At 51.0% G+C, this 26,896-nt stretch overlaps 1 protein-coding gene across 2 annotated transcripts in view; it reads right to left on the bottom strand.

Annotated features, from left to right (window-relative positions):
- pdcd11 (programmed cell death 11) overlaps window positions 1-26,896 on the bottom strand; it is an 87,804-nt gene that overhangs the window by 46,084 nt on the left and 14,824 nt on the right. For both annotated transcript variants that reach the window (XM_072479749.1, XM_072479750.1), the window contains exons 6-19: window positions 25,236-25,359; window positions 24,101-24,282; window positions 20,554-20,661; window positions 19,854-20,060; window positions 17,867-17,991; window positions 16,696-16,756; window positions 14,791-14,937; window positions 13,011-13,262; window positions 12,234-12,371; window positions 7,562-7,756; window positions 6,870-6,944; window positions 4,895-4,990; window positions 2,480-2,699; window positions 862-1,011 (exon numbers count right to left, since the gene is read on the bottom strand). In XM_072479749.1, the coding sequence (XP_072335850.1) occupies window positions 862-1,011; window positions 2,480-2,699; window positions 4,895-4,990; window positions 6,870-6,944; window positions 7,562-7,756; window positions 12,234-12,371; window positions 13,011-13,262; window positions 14,791-14,937; window positions 16,696-16,756; window positions 17,867-17,991; window positions 19,854-20,060; window positions 20,554-20,661; window positions 24,101-24,282; window positions 25,236-25,359 (2,080 nt within the window). The remainder of the gene's footprint in view (window positions 1-861; window positions 1,012-2,479; window positions 2,700-4,894; window positions 4,991-6,869; window positions 6,945-7,561; window positions 7,757-12,233; window positions 12,372-13,010; window positions 13,263-14,790; window positions 14,938-16,695; window positions 16,757-17,866; window positions 17,992-19,853; window positions 20,061-20,553; window positions 20,662-24,100; window positions 24,283-25,235; window positions 25,360-26,896) is intronic.

Raw genomic sequence — 26,896 nt, 5'->3', positions numbered from 1 at the left:
TTAATCGAGAACCTATCTATCTCTGTCTAAAGACACTCAGTGATTTGGTCTCCACAGCCTTCTGTGGCAAAGCGTTCCACAGATTCACCACCCTCTGGCTGAAGAAATTCCTCATCTGTTTTTGAAAAAATATGTTTTATTCCAAACATCATCAAATTCTTACATACAAAGGCATAACTGTATCATACAGTTTGTCATTTTTATTTTAACAAAGTAACAGCAACAACCCTAAAGCCCCTGTCCCCCCTCATCCCCCTAACTGCTGGCCACGAACATTCACCTGAGGAAGGAGCAGCGCTCCGAAAGCTAGTGATTCGAAACAAACTTGTTGGACTTTAACCTGGTGTTGTAAGACTTCTTACCGTGGCCATGAACTGGTTCTTAAAGTGATGAACAGTGTCCACCTGGAATAGAACCTTTCTTCCGACCCCCTCAGGGCATATTTAATCTTTTCTGATGGCAGGAATTCTGCCAGGTTAGCCAACCACTGCGAGGCCCTGGGTGGTACCGCCAACTTCCATTCAAGCAGGTCTCGCCTCTGGGTCACCAAGGAAGCAAAGGCCAAGATGTCAGCCTCCCTCAAGGAGCTCTGGGAGTCTGACCAACAATCTCAGATCTGATGTTAAAAATGAGATACAGAACCCACCGAGCTTGGGGTGGCACCAGAAGATGTGAGTGATTCGCAGGGCCCCCCCCCTGAAGAACACTCACACCCGTCCTCCGCCCCAGGGAAGCTCATCTCATCTTAGCTGAAGTATCACCTTAGATTATGGGTCCAAATCTTGTATTGACTCAGAGACACGGTTAATCCCGATGAGGTGAACCACCCACAAAATGTCAATAGATCAGATGCACACTTACCCCCCTGGTGATAGTGACTGGCTGTAACAGTCAGCCTGGAAACCTGCGTCCCAGTGAAGTAGACAGTTCCGTCAGCCTTCACCCGATCCACAACCAGCTGGAGTCTCTGCCCTATGGTCAGTTGGCTCAGACTTGCAACAACCGCAGACTCTGAAACAAATGTTAGCGAAGTATTAAAGTCTGTAACTCACTCCCGGGTATCTGTTATTCTATATATAAACCACCCTGAACCCCTCAATTAGATTCCAGTCTGAAACTCACTCCCGGGTATCTTTTATTCGACACATACACCTCCCAAACCCCTCGATGACTCCCAGAATTTATAAAAGTCATTTGTACAATTCTCCTGTTGCTGGACTGCAGTGAACTCCCAACATCAGGCAACATCGGAGGACTAGAAGTTGACAAGTTAAACTTCTGACATTCCAATTGCTATTGAAAGGAAGAAAGAGGTAGACTCGGAATTGACAGGTCCAGTGTGCGAGGGTTCGACAAGAGTGTGAAAATTGTAGCTGTGTGTCACGGAAAACCGTGGAGGCTGGAGTCTCAGTTAAAATGTCAAAACTTCGAGCAATAGATTTCTGCTGGGTTAATTATGGAACTGAGGCAGGCTAATGGAGTTAAGACAGTGATGATACAAGATATTAGCGAACAATAGGACAGTCTCAAGGAGCTCAATGACCTCCAACTGCTCCTAAAATCATGATCAAATTTAAATGATATCTCCTGTTTGAAGGCTGACTTCTATGCAATGGAAAGCAAAAAAGGGTCACGAGAATGTTCCCAAGGAGGAACTGTTACAAAGACAGATTGGAGAAGTCGAGACTGTTTTCATTGGAGAAGGCAGATGGGGGAATCTGATAGGGCTATTCAAAATCACGATTGGGCTGGACAGAGTAGAGAGGGAGAAACTGTTCCCACAGATTAAAGGATCGAGAATGAGAGGGCACAGATTTATAGTAACTGCCAAAGAAGCACAAGTCACACGAGGAAAAATCATTTCATGCAGCAAGTGTTTAAAGTCTGGAATTCACTGTCTGTGTGTGGTGGAGACAGATTCACACAGCGAGTGGTTAGGATCCGGAATGTACTGTCCGAGAGTGTGGTGGAGGCAGATTCACACAGCGAGTGGTTAGGATCCGGAATGTACTGTCCGAGAGTGTGGTGGAGACAGATTCACACAGCGAGTGGTTAGGATCCGGAATGTACTGTCCGAGAGTGTGGTGGAGGCAGATTCACACAGCGAGTGGTTAGGATCCGGAATGTACTGTCCGAGAGTGTGGTGGAGGCAGATTCACACAGCGAGTGGTTAGGGTCTGGAATGTAGTCTGAGTGTGGTGGAGACAGATTCACACAGCGAGTGGTTAGGATCTGCAATGCTCTGTATGAGTCAGGTGGAGGCTGTTTCAACTGAGGCTTTCAAAAGGGATTTAGACTGACCTGAAGAAGAATGTGCAGGGTTATGGAGAGAAGGGAGAGGATTGGAACTGAGGGAGCTTATCCTTTGGTGAGCTAGTGCTGACAGGGTGAGCTGACAGGCCTCCACCCGCACTGTAACAATTCTGTCATTTGTTTTGTCTCTGTCACACGCGAGATGCTGAACAGATTCAGACATTACCCCTGCTGCTCATCAAGGTCCTGATGAATTCTAATTCCCTCAAATACTGGCTGAGCAGCATGAGGCTTTCATAACCAGCCTCCGCAGATCCACATTCAGACATTTTCAGAGTCAGCAGTACACGCTTCTTCTCCTCATCCAAGTTCGTAACCTTGGCAATCACCGTCTGGCCCACCACAAAATGATCCTCTGCGTTTGTGACAAACTTATCGGACATAGCCTGGGGGAGATTAAACATATAACCAGCAAAATTAGTGCACATCCTCAGAATTACTGTACTTTGTTTTTTTTTTTGTTTATTCACGGGATGTGGGTGTCATTAGTGAGGCCTACATTTATTGTCCATCCCAGATTGTCCATGAGAAGGTGGTAGTGAGCTGCCTTCTTGAACCACAGTAGGTACACCCACTGTGCTGTTAGGGAGGGAGTTCCAGGATTCTGACCCAGCGGCAGTGAAGGAACGGCCGATATATTTCCAAGTCAGGATGGTGAGTGACTTGGAGGGGAACCTCCAGGTGGTGGGGTTCCCAGGTATCTGCTGCTCTTGTCCTTCTAGATGGTAATGGTCGTGGGTTTGGAAGGTGCTGCCTGAGGAGCCTCGTTGAGCTCCTACTGTGCATATTGTAGATGGGACACACGACTCATTGTTTGCTGGTGTGGAGAGAGTGCCACTCAGGCGGGCTGCTCTTCTGGCCTGGATGGTGTCGAGATTCTGGAGTGTTGTTAGAGCTCCACTCATCCAGGCAAGTGGACAGCACTCCATCACACTCCTGGCTTGTGCCTTGTAGATGGTAGACAGGCTTTGGGGAGTCAGGAGGTGAGTTACTCGTCGCAGGAGTCCCAGCCTCTGACTTGCTCTGGTAGCCATGGGGGTTTCAGCAATGGTAATGCCACTGAAAGACAGGGGATGATGGTTCAATTCTCTCTTGCATAAATGGGTCTATTTGAGGAAGGATGGAGGCGGTTCAGAGGAGGTTTACTGAATTGAGAACGGGAATGAATTGATTGTCTTATGAGGACAGGTTGGACTGACTGGGCTTATTTCCATTGGAGTTTTGAAGAGGGAGGAGCAACTTAATTGAAGTCAAGATCCTGACTGGTCTCAACAAGGTGGATGTGGTAAGGATGTTTTCTCCTGTGGGTGGGTTCAGACCTAGGAGGCACGGTTTTAAAGTTAGGGGTCGCCCTTTTAGCACAGGGATGAGGAGAAATCTTTTCTTTCAGAGGTTTTTGTGACTTTGGAATGCTCTGTCTCAGAAGGCGGTGGAAGTGGGGTCCATTGAATATCTTTAAAGCAGAAATAGATGCATTCTTGCTACACAAGGGAATCAAAGGCTATCGGGGGGTGTAGGTGGGAATGTGGAACTCAACACAAGCCAATCAGCTGTGACCTTATTGATCACAGAGTTGATTGGCTTACAGTCAGAGATAAGAGTCATACAGCACAGTCAAGACCGTTCAGCCCATCGTGTCTGCTCCGGTCAAAAACAACCACCAACTATTCTAACCCCATTTCCCAGCACTTGGCCCTGAGCCTTGTCTGCATCGGCATCACACGTGCACATTTAAATACTTCTTAAATGTTATGAGGGTCTCTGCCTCCATCACCCCTTCAGGCAGCGAGTTCCAGATTCACACCACCCTCTGTAAAAAGGTTTTTCGTCACAACCCCTCTAAACCTCCTGCCCCTTACCGTAAATCTGTGCCCCCTGGTCATTGACACCTCCACCAAAGGGAAAGGTTTCTTCTCGTCTACTCTATGCCCCTCAATGTGCTTCTGCTTCTATTCTGTATGCTCTGGTGGACATGGTCATTGCCTCGCACGTGGGGGGCGCTAATGCTACTTGCCACATGTGAGCCCAAGCCTGGATACTGTCCAGGTCTGGCTGCATTTGGATAGGGACTGTATCCATAATTCTTATTATAACCATCCTCTCGCTCCACTCCTTTGACAAGGTACAAGCCTTTAACTCACTCCTTAGAATCCATTATTCTACACATAGTTGTTTATTAAATTTGTTGTTTAGACGTGGGCATCACAGGCAAGACTGGATTGCCCAGCCCTGGCTGCCTGGAGTTTGGTATAACGGATTGCTCACTCGGCCATTTCAAACAGCAACTCCGTCAATCACATTGTTGGAGATCTGGAGTCACATATAGACCCAGACTGGGAAAGGACAGATTTCCTTCGCTAAAGGACATTAGTGAAGCAGTCGGAATTTGTGACAATCTATGGCCATGGAGACCAGAGTTTTGAATTCAGATTCTCAATCTCCCATTCACTGAATTACGAGCCCAGTAATAGATGGACTACACCACCATACTTAGCTCCAGGATTATAGGAACAGGGGGTGTGCGAATAACTGTTGTGCTAATCAGAATAAATCACTAAGTGTAACTAGATATTGGACTCACAGCTTTGGGAGCCAGGCCAACCAGCCCGTGTGGAAATTCGACAAACACTCCGTACGGCATAATGCTCTTCACCAACCCCGGCATTTGCATGCCCACCTAGAGAACGCAGAAATACATAGTTAAGGTACAGCAGAGCTTCCAGAAGCCAAGGCTCTTGACCCAACAAACATTCACTAGATCGATTCCAGGGATAAGAGGGCTGTCCTGAAAGGACAGATGGGAGTACAATGAGCCTATATTCTGCAGAGCTTAGAAGAATGAGGTGATCCCACAATTCAGGTAAAATTCTTCTCTCTTCCAACCTTCCAGCTTCTTTGCCTCAGTCACATTGGTTTGGACGATATACCAGACCAGCTTCGGATAGGTCTTTTTGTGAGGCCAGCCTGCCCCACATGGTTGACTTCACATCCTTCCCATTTCCTGCAGTTTTCTTCACCCTTTCTCCTCACTCCAAGAACCACAGCTGGATTCCCCATGCCCCCACCAGTCTTCCTATTCAATGGATCATCTTCCGACATTTGTGCCACATTCAATGTGACGCCATCAGCAAACACACCTTCTCCTGCCCCCCCCTCCCCCCTTCACACTCCCAAGGAGCTGTACCTTCAGGACAACCTGGTCCATTTTGCGGGCTCCCACCACTCTCTGGCCTTTCCAATGGTATCTTTCTAAGCACACATACAACACCTGTCCTTTTATCTCTGTTTCACTGCCCCAGTCTCCAAACACTCATTCCAGGCAAGACAGTGATTCGTATGTACTTCTTTCAATGTAGTATACTGTATTCACTGCGGTGGTCTTCTCTGCATTAGGGATAACAAATGCAGATCGAGTGCCCACTTTGAGAAATTACTCCATTCAGTCTTGAGCTTCTTACCTGTCATTTTAATTCTCTTCTTTAAAATGTATTTACGGGATGTGGCCGTCGCTGGTTCGGCCAGCATTTATTGCCCATCCCTAGTTGCCCTTCAGAAGGTGGCGTCGAGTTGTCTTCTTGAACTGCTGCAGTCCGTGAGGTGTAGGTACACCCGCTGTTCGGGAGGGAGTTCCAGGATGTTGCCCCAGCGACAGTGAAGGAACAGCGATATATTTCCCAGTCAGGATGGAGAGTGACTTGGAGGGGAACCTCCAGGTGGTGGGGTTCCCAGGTATCTGTTGCTCTTGTCCTTCTAGATGGTAGTGGTCGTGGGTTTGGAAGGTGCTGTCGAAGGAAACCTGGTGAGTTCCTGCAGTGCATCTTGTAGATGGTACACACGGCTGCTGCTGTTCAATACTGGTGGAGGGAGTGAATGTTTGTCGAATGGGGGGCTGCTTTGTTCAGGATGGTGTCGAACGTCTAGAGTATTAGTCTTCTAGGCCCCCTCCCCTTTTTCACTCACCTACTTTATTTTGAACTTTTCCCCATTTGGATGAAAGGTCACAGGCCTGAAACACTAACTCTCTTTCTCTCTATAGACGCTGCCTGACCTGCTGACTATTTCCAGCTTTTATTTCTGACTTTCAGCATCTGCAGTGCTGTAATTTTACTTGAATAAAATTGGTAGAGAGCTTGGCAGGGTAGATGTTAAGATGTTGCCCCTAACTGCAGAGTCTAGAACTAAACATCTGTCTCAGGATAAAGAGAAATTCCTGAATTCAGAATGTTGTGAGCCTGCACACCACTACCAGAGGTTGAGGTGTTGAAAATATTCAAAGCTGATAGATTTTTGGACACATAGGGAGTCAGAAGTTATGACGATTGGGCAGAAAAGGGCAGATGGACTCAAAGATTAGCTGTGATCTGGGTGACTAGCAGAGCAGGCTTAAGGGGCCTGTCAAATAGGATTTTGTAAGGGAGCACATTACGAATCAGCCTAGAACATGCGGAGACCTGAACTCATTGTCTTTGTATTTGTGTCACCTCCAAATTCAGCAAACCCCAACTCTACAATATGGCAAAGGGAAGAATATCAACAACAAGAAAATGACATCTCACCTGGAGCTCCAGCACGTCCTTCGGCAATGGCCCCTGTTCAGCGAAAGCCATCACTGCAGCTTTTCTACAAAGGATCTGAGTACAGGGGGTGGGTTAAGGGCAGTGAACGATGTGGGTAAACTAGCATAGCAGCCAAGTAACACAGCTCAGGGCAAAGCATGCCCGATATTGACACGATCTCCAGCTGCAATGTAGAAGCTCTTCCCAAATCAGCTCGAGATTTCATAGAATCAAAGATTGGTTACAGCACAGGAGACCATTCAGCCCATTGTGTCAATGCTGGCTCTGCACGAGAAACTCACCTAGATACACTCACCCAGCCAAACACCTAGCCCATATGATTTCATTGTAACCATGTATTCATTGACAATGATGATCTCAAACTACTAGTGGATGGGAAGGTTAAAAGCAAAGGCCTTGAAAAACGTCCTTGGCCTTTATTTCAGATGGAAAATCCGGAGGCCCGAGGCCACCCATCCTGCTGCTACGGGATGGGGGAAATTACAACGCTCTCAAAAAGGTCTTTCCACATTAATATCAAAAATCCACAAATCCCTCAGCATCTTGTATTACTCACAGGATGATGGGTCAGTCTGTCAATCTCCAGGATACATTATGAAATGCTTTCACTTTGAATGGACTTGAAAAACAAACACTGATTTTGCTTAAAGGTTTGGGGGAATAAAGGATACAATCTGACCATGGGTTTGGCTCAAACACATGACCCTGGAGAGGACATCACCCCTCTGCAGCCTCTCGGAGAGAAGCCGGCAATTTGACAGGTGGTCGGAGAGGTGCGTTGCGGGGAGAAAGGCAGGTGCACGTTCCGGGAGAATGGAGACCTCCAACCCATTCGCCACCTTCGCCAGCACTTCTACATCCACAATCTGAAAGATATCGAACAAAGAGAAAGCACATCAGCAGCAAGCAGGAACAGTAAGGCAACACATTCCAAACGAGCATCCTAGAAAGAGGAGGTGATTTATTTCAACACCCTCCCCAACAAAATATAGAAGAATTAGGCCATACGGCCCATCGAGTCTGCTCCGCTATTCGATGATGGCCGATATTTTTCTCATCCCCATTCTCCTGCCCTCTACCCATAACCCCTGATCGCCTTATTAATCGAGAACCTATCTATCTCTGTCTTAAAGACACTCAGTGATTTGGCCTCCACAGCCTTCTGCGGCAAAGAGTTCCACAGATTCACCACCCTCTGGCTGAAGAAATTCCTCCTCATCTCGGTTTTAAAGGATCGCCCCTTCAGTCTAAGGCTGTGCCCTCGGGTTCTAGTTTTTCCTACAAGTGGAAACATCCTCTCCACGTCCACTCTATCCAGGCCTCGCAGTATCCTGTAAGTTTCAAGAAGATCCCCTCTCATCCTTCTAAACTCCATCGAGTACAGACTCAAGAGTCCTCAACCTTTCCTGTTTATTCCAGGGATCATTCTTGTGAACCTCCTCTGGACCCTTTCCAAAGCCCCAGCACATCGTTCCTTAGATATGGGGCCCAAAACTGCTCACAATACTCCAAATGTATTGTCTTCCTAACTGCCGACTGAACCTGCACGTTAACCTTGAGAGAATCTTGAACTAGGACTCCTAAGTCCATTTGTGTTTCTGATTTTCGAAGCCTTTTCCCATTTAGAAAATAGTCTATGCCTCTATTCTTCCGACCAAAGTGCATAACCTCACACTTTTCCACATGGTATCCCATCTACCACTTCTTCGCCCACTCTCCTAGCCTGTTCAAGTCCTACTGCAGCCTCTGCTTCCTCACTCTCTGCTTCCTCACTCTCTGCTTCCTCACTCTCTGCTTCCTCACTCTCTGCTTGCTCACTCTCTGCTTGCTCACTCTCTGCTTGCTCACTCTCTGCTTGCTCACTCTCTGCTTGCTCACTCTCTGCTTGCTCACTCTCTGCTTGCTCACTCTCTGCTTGCTCACTCTCTGCTTGCTCACTCTCTGCTTGCTCACACTATCTGTTCCTCGACATATCTTTGTATCAGCTGCAAATATACCAACAATGCCCTCAGTTTCTTCTTAGAAAGATAGAAACATTGAAGATAGGAGCAGGAGGCAATTTGGCCCTTCGAGCCTGCTTCGCCATTCATCGCGATCATGGCTGATCGCCCAACTCAATAGCCTAATCCTGCTTTCTCCCCATAACCTTTGGTCCCATTCGCCCCAAGTACTATAACCAGCCGCCTCTTGAATATATTCAATTTTTTAGCATCAACTACTTCCTGTGGTAATGAATTCCACAGGCTCACCACTCTCTGGGTGAAGAAATGTCTCCTCACCTCTGTCCGAAATGGTTTACCCTGAATCCTCAGTGATCCTGGGTTCTGGGCACACCCACCATCGGGAACATCCTCCTTGCATCCACACTATAGTCCTGTTAGAATTTTATAAATCTCTAGGAGACTTATTCTCATTCATCTGCACTCCAACGAGAACAATCCTAACCCAGTCAGTCTTGAGATCATTCACGTATATCGTCAATAGTTGTGGTCCCACCACCAACCCCTGAGGCACACCACTAGTTACCGGCTGCCATCCTGAAAAAGACCCCTTTATCCCACTCTCTGCCTTCTGCCTGTCAGCCAATCCTCTATCCATGCCAGTACCTTGTCCCTAACACCATGGGCTCTTATCTTATTTCGAAGCATCCTGTGTGGCATTTTGTTAAAGGCCTTCTGGAAATCCAAACAGATCATGTCTACTGGCTCTCCTTGTCTAACTTCCTCAAAGGTCATGACTGATTTGTCAGACATGACCTCCCCTTGACCAAGGATAGCTGACTCAGCCCCATTTTAACATGCACTTCCAAGTACTCCGCAATCTCATCCTTAATAAACTCTAAAATCTTAATAACTGAATTCAGGCTAATCAGCCTATAATTCCAGTCTGCTGCCTCCCTTTCTCAAACAGTGGTGTTACATTAGTCACTTCCCAGTCCTCTGGGACCCTCCTCGACTTCAGTGATTCCTGAAAGATCAACACCAATGCCTCCACAATCTCCTCAGCTTTTTCTTTTAGAACCCTGGGGTGTAGTCCATCCGGTCCAGGTGATTTATCCACCATCAAACCTTTCCGTTTCCCCAGAACCTTCACCTTAGGGATGGTCACTGCATTCACCTCTGCCCCCTGATTCTCCTGGAGCTCTGGCATCCCACTGGTGTCTTCCACCGTGAAGACTGATGTAAAGTACATATTCAGTTTCTCTGCCATTTCTTTGTTCCCATTATTACTTCTCCAGCCACATTTTCCAGTGGTCCCATGTCCATTTTTGTGTCTCTCTTTTATATATCGAAAAGACCTCTGGCCATCTTTTTTATATTACTCGCTATCTTACACTTATATTTCATCTTCTCCTTATTGCTTTTTTAGTTGTCCTCTGCTCGCTTTTAAAGGTTTCCCGATTCTCTTGGCTTCCCACTAATTCTCGCCACTTTGTATGCTTTTTCTTTAGCTTTGATGCTGTCCACGACGTCCCTCGTCAACCATGGATGCCTGGTCCTCCCCTTAGCAGGTTTCCTCCTCCTTGGGATGAATTTCTGTTGTGCCTCCCGAATAACCCCCCAAACCTCCTGCCATTGCTGTTCCACTGTCTTCCCTGCTAGGCTCCCCTTCCAATCAACTCTGGGCAGCTCCTTCCACATGTCTTTGTAGTTACCCTTATTTAATTGTAATACTGTTACATCTGATTCCAGCTTCTCCCTCTCAAACTGCAGGGTAAATTCTATCATATCGTGGTCACTGCTCCCTAAGAGTTCCTTCGCCTTAAGTTCCCTAATCAAGTCTGCCTCATTACACATCACCAAATCCAGAATTGCCTGTTCCCTAGCTGGCCCTGTCTCAAGCTGCTCCAAAAAACCATCTCTTGACATTCCCCAAATTCCTTTTCTTGGGATCCACTCCCAACCTGATTTTCCCAGTCCACCTGCATATTGAAGTCCTCCATGATTATTGTGATATTGCCTTTTTTTACAGCCTTTTCTATCTGCTGATTTATTTTCTGCCCCACATCCTGACTACTGCTAGGGGGCCTGTACATAACTCCCATCAGGGTCTTTTTTCCTTTGCGATTCCTCAACTCTACCCACAGAGATTCTAGCCTTCTGATCTAAATCACTTCTTGCTATAGATTTAATTTAAATTCTTACTAACAAGGCAACCCCGCCCCCTTTGCCCATCTGCCTGTCCTTTCGAAAAGACATATATGCTTTGATATTTAGATCCCAGCCCTGATTCCCTTGCAGCCACATTTCTGTGATGCCCACAACATCGTACCGGCCAATTTCAATGTGCGCAACAAGCTCATTTATCTTGTTTTGTATACTGCGCGCATTTAGGTACAACACCCTCAATCCTGCATGGGCCGCCCCCCTTCTCATAGTTGTCCCCTTATCTGCTGTGCCTGAAGTTAGAATCCTGCAGCTTTCCATACTCTCTGCTCTATTACTTGTTCTGGAAACTTTACTAACCTCTCCTGAGCCCTTGGGCCCCTTTAACTAGTTTAAAGTCCTCGTCATTAACCTGCACTCCTACCTTCCCCTTTAACTTGGATTCTCTAAGTTTCCATACAGCTGAACCCTGCCCTCCCCATTATTTAGTTTAAAGCCCTACCTTGAGGCCTGACATGAGGCTGTTCCACATCTCAGTTAGATTGTGGCTGATCTGTATCGCAGCTTTATTTAATTCTGAACTTTTAACTCCCTTCCACAACAAAGGTTGATCAATCTCAGCTCTGAAATTTTTAACTGACCTCCAGGCGCTCCAGCTTTTTGGGAAGAGATTTCCGACGCCCTTTGGGTGAGGAAGCCCCCCCCCCCCCCCCCCCCCCCCCACCCCCCACATCACCCTGAACAGCCTGGCTCCAATTTTACTATCCTGTCCCCTGAACCTGGGCTGTCCCCAACACCATCGACCCTCTTAACAACTTGAACCATAAACAGCTCAACCTTCTCCACACACAAAAACACAAGCTGTTCTCAAATGAACCCTTTTGGACCTCTTACCATGACGACAAATCTGTGCTGCACACCGCACACGGCTGATATATACGGAGGACAGCGCCCAGGACTGAACGCACTTACACCAGGTACAGTCCAAGTAGAGCGTTACCCAGCTGCAACATCACTCACTCTCTTCCCTTTGTATTACAATCCCCACCTTCAACATCCCACCAATCTTTCATTACTTTTTGCACCTAGGTATTCTCAATTATGTTGAAATCTAACAGTTGTGTCAGTAGAATGATTCTTTTTGCCCATCTGACCCGAGCATTGGTATTTCCTGCGGGCTACAGCTTTCTTCCTCACTCCCTTCTACCTGACTGTTGCTATCAGTAAATGCCAATACCTTTCCAGTTGGGTACATTGAAGATTCTTTATTTTTCTTGATATCATCAGCTTCAGTTCCCACTTCCTCTCTGGTTTTCATGGACAACAGCAGTCTCTCCTGGGATGGGTCACATTTCAAGACCATGACCTTGACAACCTGGGAAGGGGTAAAGTCCAAACGTGAACTGACCAGCACCAGGCAAAATAAAATGGCTCGACACACAAGACATCAGGGCGTAGGAGTACTCCCACCTCCCACCCCAAACCCCCCCGCCCCCCACGCCAAACCCGCCCCCCCCACGCCAAACCCGCCCCCCCCACGCCAAACCCGCCCCCCCCACGCCAAACCCGCCCCCCCCACGCCAAACCCGCCCCCCCCACGCCAAACCCGCCCCCCCCACGCCAAACCCGCCCCCCCCACTCCAAACCCGCCCCCCCCACTCCAAACCCGCCCCCCCCACTCCAAACCCGCCCCCCCCACTCCAAACCCGCCCCCCCCACTCCAAACCCGCCCCCCCCACTCCAAACCCGCCCCCCCCACTCCAAACCCGCCCCCCCCACTCCAAACCCGCCCCCCCCACTCCAAACCCGCCCCCCCACTCCAAACCCGCCCCCACCCTGCCCCCCCCTCCAAACCAACCCCTGCCCCGCCCCCACTCCAAATCCGCCCCCCACCCCTGCCCCCCCATTCCAACCCCCCCCGCCAAACCAACCCCTGCCCCGCCCCCAGTCCAAACCCACCCCACCCGCCCCCCACTCCAAACCCAACCCGCCTCCCCAAAGACTGATTCCTCACCTGTCCAATATAGAAGGCCTTCTCAGGCGAGGGGACTGGCAGGGCGCTCAGCTCCTGCCGTGGGACCAGACCTCGTGCTTCATTGTAGAAGCGAACAATGCAACCAAAGGGCTTCACACAGACGATGTAACCGTGGGCTAGCCGCCTGGGAATGGCCTCCTTGTAGTGGGTAATAATGGAAAGCTTTGAAGCAACCAGTGTCTTCTTCCGAGTCAAGATAAGTTTCTTGGTTTCACTGTTTACTGTCAACACCTGAGAAAGAAACAATGTTTTACCCAAGAAGGACCATTCAGCTCACTTATTCAAAAATATGTTTATTTGGGGATTGGTGGTCATGGAAAGATATTATTGATTGCTGATTTCGTGCCTATTAGGAGCCAACGCCAATGTGGGATTGGAGTGACGTCCAGCCTGGGTTGGGTAAGGGACCACAGCCTTTCCCTCAATGATGTGAATGGTTGAGCTGGGCTTTATAACAATCCGACAACTTCATCTTACATTCCAATGCCAGCAATTCCAACACCACTTAAAACATTGGATTTTCTGAATCTATTTTACAATCTGGCATGGTGGGATTTGTATTCTCAATCGCAGAAGCAACCCTGCGTGTCCTCACGTGAACATCAAGAAAGACGTGTCATAGAGAATGTGCACACAACGCCACATCGAATCGGTTAGGTTCAGTGAGGAGACGGATAATCCTGATGAATCTTTTCACAGCCCTGGCATCACTAACTTCAGTTTGGGTTTATTCCCAACACGGGGTGTGTGTGTTTGGGAGGTGAACTGTGCCAGTTGTGGGTCAGTGGATGGCACTCTCACCTCGGAGTCGGAAGGTTGCAGGGTTCAATCCTTACATTAGAAACCTGAGCAAAGGACCAAGGGTGAGATTTCCCAGTGCAGGATTGGGGGGAGAGCTGCTTTGCTTCAGGTGTCGTTTCTCACCTTCTGCTTCTCAGGTCAATATTTATCCCTCAATTAACATCATTAAAAACAGATAATTTGGCCATTGTTGTGGATCTTACGGTGCACATGCTGACTGCTGGGTTCCTGACATCCCAACTTAAAACCTTATTGACTGTAACACTGAGAATTTCCCAGAATGATAAAGCATTTCAAACAAATGGCAGTCTTTAAAAAAAACAAAATTCTGCAGAGTGGGGGGTCCATCCTGCTCTGGTTGCAGCACCAGTGTTTCCTCCTTCACTCTCACCCAGACCAACACTGTACAAAATTCACCGAATCAGGGTGTAAATGGTGCTCGGCACTGGACCGTGTGCACGCAGGCTCGCACTGCACTGGACCGTGTGCACGCACCGCGGGCTCACTCTGCACTGGACCGTGTGCACGCACCGCGGGCTCACTCTGCACTGGACCACGTGCACAGGCTCGCCCTGCACTGGACCGGGTGCACACACACCGCGGGCTCACTCTGCACTGGACCGGGTGCACACACACCGCAGGCTCGCCCCGCACTGGACCGTGTGCACGCAGGCTCGCACTGCACTGGACCGTGTGCACGCACCGCGGGCTCACTCTGCACTGGACCGTGTGCACGCACCGCGGGCTCACTCTGCACTGGACCACGTGCACAGGCTCGCCCTGTACTGGACCGGGTGCACACACACCGCGGGCTCACTCTGCACTGGACCGTGTGCACGCAGGCTCGCACTGCACTGGACCGTGCGCACGCACCGCGGGCTCACTCTGCACTGGACCGCGTGCACACACACTGGAAAGAGAAAGGGCCGCACTGGACATAAACGTGCCGCACACTCACCCTGCACTTCACTTGGTCTCCGACACTGTACAGTTTTTCTGGATGTTTCAGCGGAATGTCTGCCAGGTGTGTCCGAGGTACCAGACCCCGAATTTGGTCGGTCAGTTTCACATGCATCCCATACTTCTCCAGAGAGCTGACTTTACCCTGAAAAACAGAAAAACAATGGAAACAGAGTATTGGCAAATCTGCCGTAAGGGCCTCCAGGTAGATTCCACTGGATCCCCGACGGCAACCAGTCCCATATGCCCTAGAAGAGAGTGAGTGCTGCCAAATGGATATTAAATGCCCACTGATGTGGACCTTTATTTGAAGGGCAATAGGAGTGACTAAATTCTCATTTGGGGCCAGCGGGTAGCACTGAATCGGAAGGTGGAGTCGATGAGGATCAGCAGATAAACTGAAGAACGTGGGCCACAGTTTGCTGAATGCTGACTAAAGCTCACTGGTGAATGATGAGGAAAGAGAATCCTGGTGAATTTAATGTTTCCGGCCCGATCCGAAGGGAAAAACGGCAATTCCCACCCGGTTATAGACTCACTAACTCAGCACAGATTGAGAAAGCAACCTGGCGAAATTACACAGATGAGCGGAAGGGGTCGGCATAGTGGAGACAGTCTTTCGTCGAGGTCAACTTGGGATGTAGTCACACTGACCTCATCTCCATTTTCTGTCTGGGTCAGAAATCAGAATGGCGACACTGGACTGGGGACTGGCGGGGGGTGGGCAAGCAGCTCGCTGTCGGCTAAAACTTTGAGAGTTGCTTCAGGGTGGCCGGGGGGGGGGGGGGCACACATCTCCAGGTCCGGGTGAATTGTGCCCCACGCTGCTGTGGGTGCGAGGGAGGGGATTGCAGGGACTCTGACCCAAATTTTGAATTCCTCTGGCCACAGGGTAGGTGCCAGAGGCCCGGAGAACAGCTAATGTGGAATATTCTGAAGGAGAGAATCTATCTCCACTTGGAGAAGCAAGGTTTGATCAGGGATAGTCAGCATGGCTTTGTCAGAGGGGCGTCATACCTAACAAACATGATTGAATTTTTTTAGGTGGTGACCAGGTGTATAGATGAGGGTAGGGCAGTTGATGTAGTTTACATGGATTTCAGCAAAGCCATTGCCAAGGTCCCACATGGGAGACTGATAAAGAAAAGTGGAGGAATCAGTTGCACCAGGAACAGCAACAGAGGAAGAAAGTTGTTATTCTACTAAATTACCCCTTAGTGGCAAAAGATGTGCAAGTTAGCTAGATTAAGTGGGTCTAGGTAGAGTGCTCTTTGAGGGTCAGTGTGTCGATGGGCCGAAAGGCCTACTTTACACTGTCGGGATTCTATTTAATAATAATCTTTATTGTCACAAGAAGACTTACATCATCACTGCAATGAAGTTACTGTGAAAAGCCCCTAGTCGCCACATTCCGGCGCCAGTTTGGGTACATGGAGGGAGAATTCAGAATGTCCAATTCACCTAACAAGCATGTCTTTCAGGACTTGTGGAAGGAAACCGGAGCACCCGGAGGAAACCCACGCAGACACGGGGAGAACGTGCAGACTCCGCACAGTGACCCAGTGGGGAATCGAACCTGGGACCCTGCCGTGGTGAAGCAACAGTGCTAACCACTGTGCTACCGTGCTGTCCATTTTCTGGTACTTCTGGGTTTGACGTCGCGGAAAAAAGGTTCTCCAGGCAAAACCAAAATTACAAGCAGGACTGGAAAAGTACCAGGAAGACCAGAACAAATATCAAATCACTAGGAAAGGATCAGGAGGTGAAAGGACTGAACAAACTGGAAGCCTAACGAGTTCAACAGGAGCTGCAACTGATGCCGAGGAAAGAGAGAAGATGTGGGTCACACTGATTGCACTCAATCTCCTGGAGAATCCACGAGTGACTGACTGTAAAGACCCACCTCAATCAGCTGTCCTGGCTGTATGTCCTGGTACCTCAAAAATGGGGCATCAAGAATACTCCTGAAAATGAGAAAGTGAAAGTGAAGGACGGGGTGCGAATGCTTCACATAAGCAAACGTTGTGCTTTCAATCTCTGCGAGCGGTATGGCTTCTTTGTGAATTCAGTTAGTGCCACTTCGATTTAATCTCTTCTGGGCATCATCGCAAAGTTTAAAATCATCCCACTTTATTCAGAATGAGAGGATAATGTTATACAACTACAGCAGACTACGGAGGTTGGAATAGTACAGATACACAATATCTAACCGGGAGCTTTACTGTATCTAACCCCATGCTGTACCTGTCCTGGGAGTGTTTGATGGGGACAGTGTAGAGGGAGCTTTACTCTGTATCTAACCCCGTACTGTACCTGTCCTGGGAGTGTTTGATGGGGATAGTGTAGAGGGAGCTTTACTCTGTATCTAACCCCGTGCTGTACCTGTCCTGGGAGTGTTTGATGGGAACAGTGTAGAGGAAGCTTTACTCTGTATCTAACCCCGTGCTGTACCTGTCCTGGGAGTGTTTGATGGGGACAGTGTAGAGGGAGCTTTACTCTGTATCTAACCCCGTGCTGTACCTGTCCTGGGAGTGTTTGATGGGGACAGTGTAGAGGGAGCTTTACTCTGTATCTAACCCGTGCTGTACCTGTCCTGGGAGTGTTTGATGGGAACAGTGTAGAGGGAGCTTTACTCTGTATCTAACCCGTGCTGTACCTGTCCTGGGAGTGTTTGATGGGAACAGTGTAGAGGGAGCTTTACTCTGTATCTAACCCCGTGCTGTACCTGTCCTGGGAGTGTTTAATGGGAACAGTGTAGAGGGAGCTTTACTCTGTATCTAACCCCGTGCTGTACCTGTCCTGGGAGTGTTTGATGGGGACAGTGTAGAGGGAGCTTTACTCTGTATCTAACCCCGTGCTGTACCTGTCCTGGGAGTGTTTGATGGGGACAGTGTAGAGGGAGCTTTACTCTGTATCTAACCCCATGTTGTACCTGTTCCGTCGCTAACGCACAGTTCCGCAATAGATTGTTTCCTTTACATACCACTGGTTGGTGTCAATGCCACCTGCTACACAATTTAACATACCATCTTAGTATTAAGGAATAATTGCAGTTACAAACAGAGCTCACTCACTTTTTCAGTGACACCAGAGCCATCTGTTCCATGGGGCTTTGATCAATGACCCTGCACCTGTGGTTGGTGCCTTCCTTAAACACGGTGGCGTTAACAGTCAGCTTTGTGTCCGACAGGTGAAATTTCTGAAAAGACAGGAATAGTTGCTACCAATCAATAATTGTGCGTACAATCCACTTTATCACCTTACCCTGGATCCCAGGTACATTTACCTTCGATATCAGTCTCCCCTGTGGGACCTTGTCAAAGGCTTTGCTGAAATCCATATAAACCACATCAACTACACTACCCTCATCTATACACTTGGTTACATGCTCAGAAATTTCAATGGTATTTGTTCGGCATGACCTCCCTCTGACAAGCCATGCTGACTATTCCTGATCAAACCTTGCCTCTCCAGGTGGAGATGGATTCTCTCCTTCAGAATTTTCTCCAATACTTTTCCTACCACTGACGTGAGATTCAAAGAACAAGAACAAAGAAATGTACAGCACAGGAACAGGCCCTTCGGCCCTCCAAGCCCGTGCCGACCATGCTGCCCGACTAAACTACAATCTTCTTCACTTCCTGGGTCCGTATCCCTCTCTTCCCATCCTATTCATGTATTTGTCAAGATGTCCCTTAAATGTCACTATCGTCCCTGCTTCCACCACCTCCTCCGGTAGCGAGTTCCAGGCACCCACTACCCTCTGTGTAAAAAACCTGCCTCGTACATCTACTCTAAACCTTGCCCCTCTCACCTTAAACCTATGCCCCCTAGTAATTGACCCCTCTACCCTGGGGAAAAGCCTCTGACTATCCACTCTGTCTATGCCCCTCATAACTTTGTAGACCTCTATCAGGTCGCCCCTCAACCTCTGTCGTTCCAGTGAGAACAAACCAGGTTTTTTCAACCGCTCCTCATAGCTAATGCCCTCCATACCAGGCAACATTCTGGTAAATCTCTTCTGCACCCTCTCTAAAGCCTCCAAATCCTTCTGGTAGTGTGGCGACCAGAATTGAACACTATACTCCTAGTGTGGCCTAACTAAGGTTCTATACAGCTGCAACATGACTTGCCAATTCTTATACTCAATGCCCCGGCCAATGAAGGCAAGCATGCCGTATGCCTTCTTGACTACCTTCTCCACCTGTGTTGCCCCTTTCAGTGACCTGTGGACCTGTACTCCTAGATCTCTCTGACTTTCAATACTCGAGGGTTCTACCATTCACTGGCCTGTCATTCCCTGGCTTATCGCTACAACACGACTTAAATAGTTGGACCACATTTACGGTTCTCCAGTCCTCTGGCACCTCCCCTGTGGCCTGAGGAATGAAAAATTTGGATCAGAGCCCCTGCAATCTCCTCCCACAGCATCCTGGGACACAATTCGTCCGGATCTGGAGATTTGTCCACTTTTAAGTCCGCCAACGCCTCCAATACCTTGTCACTTCCCATGCCATTTTGCTCAAGAACCTCCCAGTCTTTCCCCGAGTTCCATATCTACCTCCTCACTCTCTTGGGTGAAGACAGATATGAAGTATTCATTCAACACGCTATGTCCTCTGGCTCCACCCAGAGATTTCCCCCTGGGTCCCTAAATGACCCAGCTCTTCCCCTGTATATCCTCTTCCCATTGATAAGACTTAGAAATGGGATTTCCCTACTTTTACGGGCCAGAGCCTTCTCATATTCCCTCTTTGCTCTCTAATTGCTTTCTTCAGCTCCATCCTGCACTTCCTGTACTCCACTAATGCCTCTGTTGATTTGCTACACTTATACTTGCTAAAAGTCTCTCTTTTCCTTCTCAGCCTATCCTGAATGTCTCTGGTCATCCATGGTTCTCTGGGTTTCAAACTTCCTATTATTCAAGAGGGAACATGTTGAGTCTGTATCCTCCCCATTTCCTTTTTGAACACCCTCCACAAAGACACTTTTCACTGTACCTTGGTACATGTGACAATAAACATAAACACATGTACAGATGAGCAGAGGTGAATCACTCACACGTGAATAGGCAAAACTCCCATCTCCCAGCTGAAAGATAACACCAACTGCCTTGTGGTAGCGCAGCACTGTGCAATACTCCAGAACCTCACCGATCCCATGTTTGCCTGGCTGCTGGGACACAGCCCCAGGCTGCAGGAAGAGGGGCCGCAGTGTCAGGTGCACAGACTTTGCATCCGGCTGCACATACAGAACACAGGCTCTCAGCTGGAAGAGAAACACAATCCTGTGATTTATTGCAGAGAGAACAGCAACAACAGAGACTTGAAACATGGAAAAGCAGCAAATCTTAAATAAAATCCAATACAAAATAGTTTTTTCATTTGGGCGGCGTGTGGGGGTGTCTCCCTCCGTGACCGGTCTCTGTTTATAACGGAATTAAACCCCCCCCCCCCCCCCCTCCCTGCCAATCCCGGGTCATGTGCGGGAGCTGGGGGTGTCCCAAAGAGACCCCCTCTTGTTCAGGTTGTCCCCATTTCCGAAGGTAGGATGTCATTGTTGGTGTTGGACAGGACTGGAGGTGGTGTTACCAAGTTTAACAAGACACAACCAAGAGACCAGATGTTTATTAGAATCTGTCTCTCTTTATTGCCCAGATGTAAAACATGTTAAGCACTTCATGAGGCTCATTTCAGTTCCTTCCGCCCAGTTGTCAGGCACCCGGTGTGTTACTACGTTACAGCTGTTTTATCAAACTAACCTTCTGACCCTTGCGGTAGGTCCCGACTTTCTGTGGGTCCAGATGCATGAAATCAACAGAACCAGACAAACCGGACAGGAACTGTAGGACCAGGCCATGTAAGGTCACCTGTAAATAAAATTATAACAAGGGTTTAGTCACAAATCAACCATCTCGATAGGAGTTCATATCAAATCAGTGCACCTAAAGATGACTGCATAGGACATGGACACACAGAGCCAGAGACGGGGGGGGGGGGGAGCCGGGGGGGGGGGGGGCAGGGGAGCCAGGGGGGGGGGCAGGAGCCAGGGGGGGGGGGGGGCAGGACAGGGGAGCCAGAGGGGGGGGCAGGGGAGCCAGAGGGAGGGGGGGCAGGGCAGGGAAGCCAGAGGGGGGGGGGGGCAGGGCAGGCAGAGGGGGGGGGGCAGGGCAGACAGAGGGGGGGGGGCAGGGCAGACAGAGGGGGGGGGGCAGGGCAGACAGAGGGGGGGGGGGCAGGGCAGACAGAGGGGGGGGGGCAGGGCAGACAGAGGGGGGGGGCAGGGCAGACGGGGGGGGGGGCAGGGCAGACAGAGGGGGGGGGGGCAGGGCAGCCAGAGGGGGGGGGGGGCAGGGCAGCCAGAGGGGGGGGGAGGGCAGCCAGAGGGGGGGGGCAGGGCAGCCAGAGGGGGGGGGGCAGGGCAGCCAGAGGGGGGGGGGCAGGGCAGCCAGAGGGAGGGGGGGCAGGGCAGCCAGAGAGAGGGGGGGCAGGGCAGCCAGAGGGAGGGGGGCAGGGCAGCCAGAGGGAGGGGGGGGCAGGTGCAGACAGAGGGAGGGGGGGGCAGGGCAGACAGAGGGAGGGGGGGCAGGGCAGACAGAGGGAGGGGGGGCAGGGCAGACAGAGGGAGGGGGGGCAGGGCAGACAGAGGGAGGGGGGCAGGGCAGACAGAGGGAGGGGGGCAGGGCAGACAGAGGGAGGGGGGCAGGGCAGACAGAGGGAGGGGGGCAGGGCAGACAGAGGGAGGGGGGCAGGGCAGACAGAGGGAGGGGGGGCAGGGCAGACAGAGGGAGGGGGGCAGGGCAGACAGAGGGAGGGGGGCAGGGCAGACAGAGGGAGGGGGGCAGGGCAGACAGAGGGAGGGGGGCAGGGCAGACAGAGGGAGGGGGGCAGGGCAGACAGAGGGAGGGGGGCAGGGCAGACAGAGGGAGGGGGGCAGGGCAGACAGAGGGAGGGGGGCAGGGCAGACAGAGGGAGGGGGGCAGGGCAGACAGAGGGAGGGGGGCAGGGCAGACAGAGGGAGGGGGGCAGGGCAGACAGAGGGAGGGGGGCAGGGCAGACAGAGGGGGGCAGGGCAGACAGAGGGGGGCAGGGCAGACAGAGGGGGGCAGGGCAGACAGAGGGGGGCAGGGCAGACAGAGGGGGGCAGGGCAGACAGAGGGGGGCAGGGCAGACAGAGGGGGGCAGGGCAGACAGAGGGGGGCAGGGCAGACAGAGGGGGGCAGGGCAGACAGAGGGGGGCAGGGCAGACAGAGGGGGGCAGGGCAGACAGAGGGGGGCAGGGCAGACAGAGGGGGGCAGGGCAGACAGAGGGGGGCAGGGCAGACAGAGGGGGGCAGGGCAGACAGAGGGGGGCAGGGCAGACAGAGGGGGGCAGGGCAGACAGAGGGGGGCAGGGCAGACAGAGGGGGGCAGGGCAGACAGAGGGGGGCAGGGCAGACAGAGGGGGGCAGGGCAGACAGAGGGGGGCAGGGCAGACAGAGGGGGGCAGGGCAGACAGAGGGGGGCAGGGCAGACAGAGGGGGGCAGGGCAGACAGAGGGGGGCAGCGCAGACAGAGGGGGGCAGCGCAGACAGAGGGGGGCAGGGCAGACAGAGGGGGGCAGGGCAGACAGAGGGGGGCAGGGCAGACAGAGGGGGGCAGGGCAGACAGAGGGGGGCAGGGCAGACAGAGGGGGGGCAGGGCAGACAGAGGGGGGGCAGGGCAGACAGAGGGGGGGCAGGGCAGACAGAGGGGGGGCAGGGCAGACAGAGGGGGGGCAGGGCAGACAGAGGGGGGGCAGGGCAGACAGAGGGGGGGCAGGGCAGACAGAGGGGGGGCAGGGCAGACAGAGGGGGGGCAGGGCAGACAGAGGGGGGGCAGGGCAGACAGAGGGGGGGCAGGGCAGACAGAGGGGGGGCAGGGCAGACAGAGGGGGGGCAGGGCAGACAGAGGGGGGGCAGGGCAGACAGAGGGGGGGCAGGGCAGACAGAGGGGGGGCAGGGCAGACAGAGGGGGGGCAGGGCAGACAGAGGGGGGGCAGGGCAGACAGAGGGGGGCAGGGCAGACAGAAGGGGGGCAGGGCAGACAGAGGGGGGGCAGGGCAGACAGAGGGGGGGCAGGGCAGACAGAGGGGGGGCAGGGCAGACAGAGGGGGGGCAAGGCAGACAGAGGGGGGGCAAGGCAGACAGAGGGGGGGCAAGGCAGACAGAGGGGGGGCAGGGCAGACAAAGGGGGGCAGGGCAGACAGAGACAGAGAGGGCAAGAGAGACAGAGACGGAGAGGGCAAGGGTGACAGAGACAGAGTGGGCAAGGGTGACAGAGACAGAGTGGGCAAGGGTGACAGAGACGGAGAGGGCAGGGGAGACAGAGACGGAGAGGGCAGGGGAGACAGAGCCTTCAGTCCTCCACTTGAACTCGAGCACCAACAGCGAGATACAGTCCCTCATTACCAAGTCACCAACCTGTAAAAAGTCTTTGTCCTTTCACCCTCCCTTCACTTTGATAATCTTTAACCTTCACTGCTGCATTAATACAAGGCAAGCTGAAGTATTTGATCATGACTCTATATCATAACACCACTGGAATTGTCGCACTCTATCAGTGGGCACTCTTTCCAAAGCTTCAATATCCTGAAAGATGCAGCGAGTGCTCCGACTGTAATCTAACATATATAGATGAATAATTATCCAGTAAGAAGTCTTACACCAGGTTGTGCTCTTACTGTGCTCACCCCAGTCCAACGCCGGCATCTCCACATAATACTTATCCCCATTTATCTTTAATGGTTCCTTTATTAAACTGTAGGGCTGGAAATCTCTCGCGTGTCAAAAGGAGAACTCTTGAATGGCGCAAATGTGAAATTAAAAGCAAAAAATACTGGGAGCACAGAGGTCAGACACTCAATCTTTGCTCCTTGATGAAAGATGACAGGCGAGATAGTAACCAATTGGTTCGGCCTGATGGGTTGACGCAAGGTTAGAACTCATTTTTATGATGTTACTTGAACACCTTGTGGATATATAAAGGTTTGTGTTGGCGTTTCCCGTCCCTATCAACAAATCTTACTAATCCTTCCCCTGATGGGTTTATTCCCCTGGAATATATCTATACTGTTCACCTCATCCACTCCCTGGGTTAGCAAATTGCACATTTCCCCACTGTGAGTAACACAATTCCTCCTGAATTGCCATTTTGATGACCGTGACATTTGGTTCCATCCCAAGTGGAAATATCTTCTCTCCATCATTCTTATCCAGCCCCCAGATCTCCATTAGCTCTGTCCCCAGGCTTCATCTCAGTCAGCTCAGTCTCACAACACACAGTCTGCACCTTCTGAACCTCCACCCTCATCACCAGCCCAGGGAGCAGGTTGCAGAGGCTCCATTTCTGATCTTCGGCTGCTATCGCTGCACCAACGGCAGCCGGCTGGACGGAGAGCTGGACAATCCGCCCATCATTCTTCACCGATTCCAGGAGGAAGGTTAGGTACTGACCAACACGGAGAGGCAATCCTAAATGGGAGCAAACAGACCAGGCTGCAGTTACAAGATAAACACAGAGAATATCACAGCAAGACAGGCAGCAGAGAGAAGGTCAAAGCAACTGCACCTCACCTGCAGCAATACAAAGACAAAGAGGACAGAAAAAAACAAAGAGGGGACAGAGAGAGAGAGAGAGAGAGAGAGAGAGAGAGAGAGAGAGAGAGAGAGAGAGAGAGAGAGAAAGTGAGAGAGCAAGGAAGAGGAGACTGAGAAAGAATAAGAAAGAGAGAAGTACTAATGTATATGAAGAGTATTTTCCAATTCCAAACTAAATCCTCGGCTTTCGTTAGGCACTCTGAGTTGGAAAGCTTGCGTTGAGCAATGCAGCCACACAGGAATAAGCAAATTCCAGAAAAGTTATCGGAGGACAGGCAACTGGGCAGTCCGCAGCTCCCAACACCTGGATGCTAGACCTGGAGTGAGGGGAGACTCGATCAGGAACATTAAATCCTGAACAGTATTGACAAGGTGGATGTGGGAAGGGCGTTTCCAGGCGTGGGTGAGTCCAGAACTAGGAGGCACTGTTTTAAATGACGGGTCACCATTTAGGACATTCTCGGAGGTATTGGTGACTTTGGATCTCTCTGCCTCAGAATGCGGTGGAGGCCGGTGGCTGGGGAGAGGTTGACATTTTTAAAGATGGAAGTAGATAGATTCTCGTTCGGCAGAAAAATCAAAGATCAGGGGTAGACGGAATGTAGAATTTGAAACACAAACAGATCAGGCAATTCCTATTGAATGGCGGAGCTGCCTCGAGGGGCCGAATGGTCTCCTGCTCCTATTCTGCATGCTCATATATTCATGGTTCAAAAACAGAGATACAGTTTGCCATCCGTTCCATTCTATTCCATGGCTGACTGGGCTGCTGACTGAGAGGGGCGGGTATGACAGTGAGGATTATAGTATTATCGTGTGGGACTTACCTCGATTTCTCCTCTTTATGTATTCCTGGGCTTTCTCTTGCGAGAGGAAAGCTTTTGTGGCCTTGACTCCAATATCGACCAGATACCCATGGTCCTCCACACTGGACACACAGCCAGAGAGCAGCTGCAGATACAGGGAGAGATAGAGGAGAGGAGCACTCAGTACACAATACCAGAGATTCAGGGGAATAACAAACGGAACAATTGAAACAAACCAAAACAGATTCTGAATGTTTGTCTCGCATTCCTTCATCCTTGGTATTGAATGGCACTGGAGTGACACCCAGGCCACAGGTAATCCCTACCCGCCACACCCTGGCCTTCATAAGGAAAGGAATATTAAACCTGTCCCACCCCTCCATCTCCAGCCTGTTTTTTTAAACTTAAATAGTTTCAGGATCACCAGAATATCCTCCAGCTTTATTGAGGAAAACATGAGATTTGAGAGAGGTCTGTTAACATTTCAGGGAGAGAAACCCCGAAGAGTTCCCTCCAGCTCCACCTTCAGGAATTAAAGATTCTCAGGCTGGATAAAGAGGAAAAGCTGGCGGGATCCGTTTTCCTGGAGGGAGCTCCAGCAGAGGTGATGCTCTCAAAGCAAAATGAATCCTTCCTGGCTCTGCAGAACATTCCAGAACAGTCAGCACCAATCAGCATCGAGTATCAGCAAAAGCCTGACAATTACAGCCAGCTCGCTGACCGCCAGCCAAGTCCATCAGCTGTGTCAACACTGATCTCCCTTGAATCTGCTGATCCAAAATACAACCTGCCTTGCCCGAGGTCACAAGTCAATCCTCAGTTTACCAGCCACTCGAATTAAAGGTGAAGTTCATCTTAAAGCATAGGTCCCATTAATTGTCCACGCACAAAAATTGTAATAACAAAACAGAAATTCCAAACGGAAAACAAAGAGTCAAACAGGGATTAACAGGAGGATCCTTACACTCTCCATGCAGTGCCCCAGGAGACAGAGCTCCATGCATCATGCCAGCTCGCAGTGCCCCACTCACCATGTCAGCTCAGTGCCCCACTCAGCATGCCAGCTCGCAGTGCCCCACTCACCATGCCAGCTCAGTGCCCCACTCACCATGTCAGCTCAGTGCCCCACTCAGCATGCCAGCTCGCAGTGCCCCACTCACCATGCCAGCTCGCAGTGCCCCACTCACCATGCCAGCTCGCAGTGCCCCACTCACCATGCCAGCTCGCAGTGCACCACTCACCATGCCAGCTCGCAGTGCACCACTCACCATGCCAGCTCAGTGCCCCACTCAGCATGCCAGCTCAGTGCCTCACTCAGCATGCCAGCTCGCAGTGCCCCACTCACCATGCCAGCTCGCAGTGCCCCACTCACCATGCCAGCTCGCAGTGCCCCACTCACCATGCCAGCTCGCAGTGCACCACTCACCATGTCAGCTCGCAGTGCACCACTCACCATGTCAGCTCAGTGCCTCACTCAGCATGCCAGCTCGCAGTGCCCCACTCACCATGCCAGCTCAGTGCCCCACTCACCATGCCAGCTCGCAGTGCCCCACTCACCATGCCAGCTCGCAGTGCCCCACTCACCATGCCAGCTCGCAGTGCCCCACTCACCATGCCAGCTCGCAGTGCACCACTCACCATGTCAGCTCAGTGCCCCACTCAGCATGCCAGCTCAGTGCCCC

The sequence above is a fragment of the Scyliorhinus torazame genome, chromosome 16, assembly GCF_047496885.1.
Source record: "Scyliorhinus torazame isolate Kashiwa2021f chromosome 16, sScyTor2.1, whole genome shotgun sequence".
In the NCBI taxonomy this organism is placed as follows: Eukaryota; Metazoa; Chordata; class Chondrichthyes; order Carcharhiniformes; family Scyliorhinidae; genus Scyliorhinus; species Scyliorhinus torazame.
The sequence above is the reverse complement of the archived record's forward strand: the minus strand, read 5'-3'. Positions and strand labels throughout refer to the sequence as shown.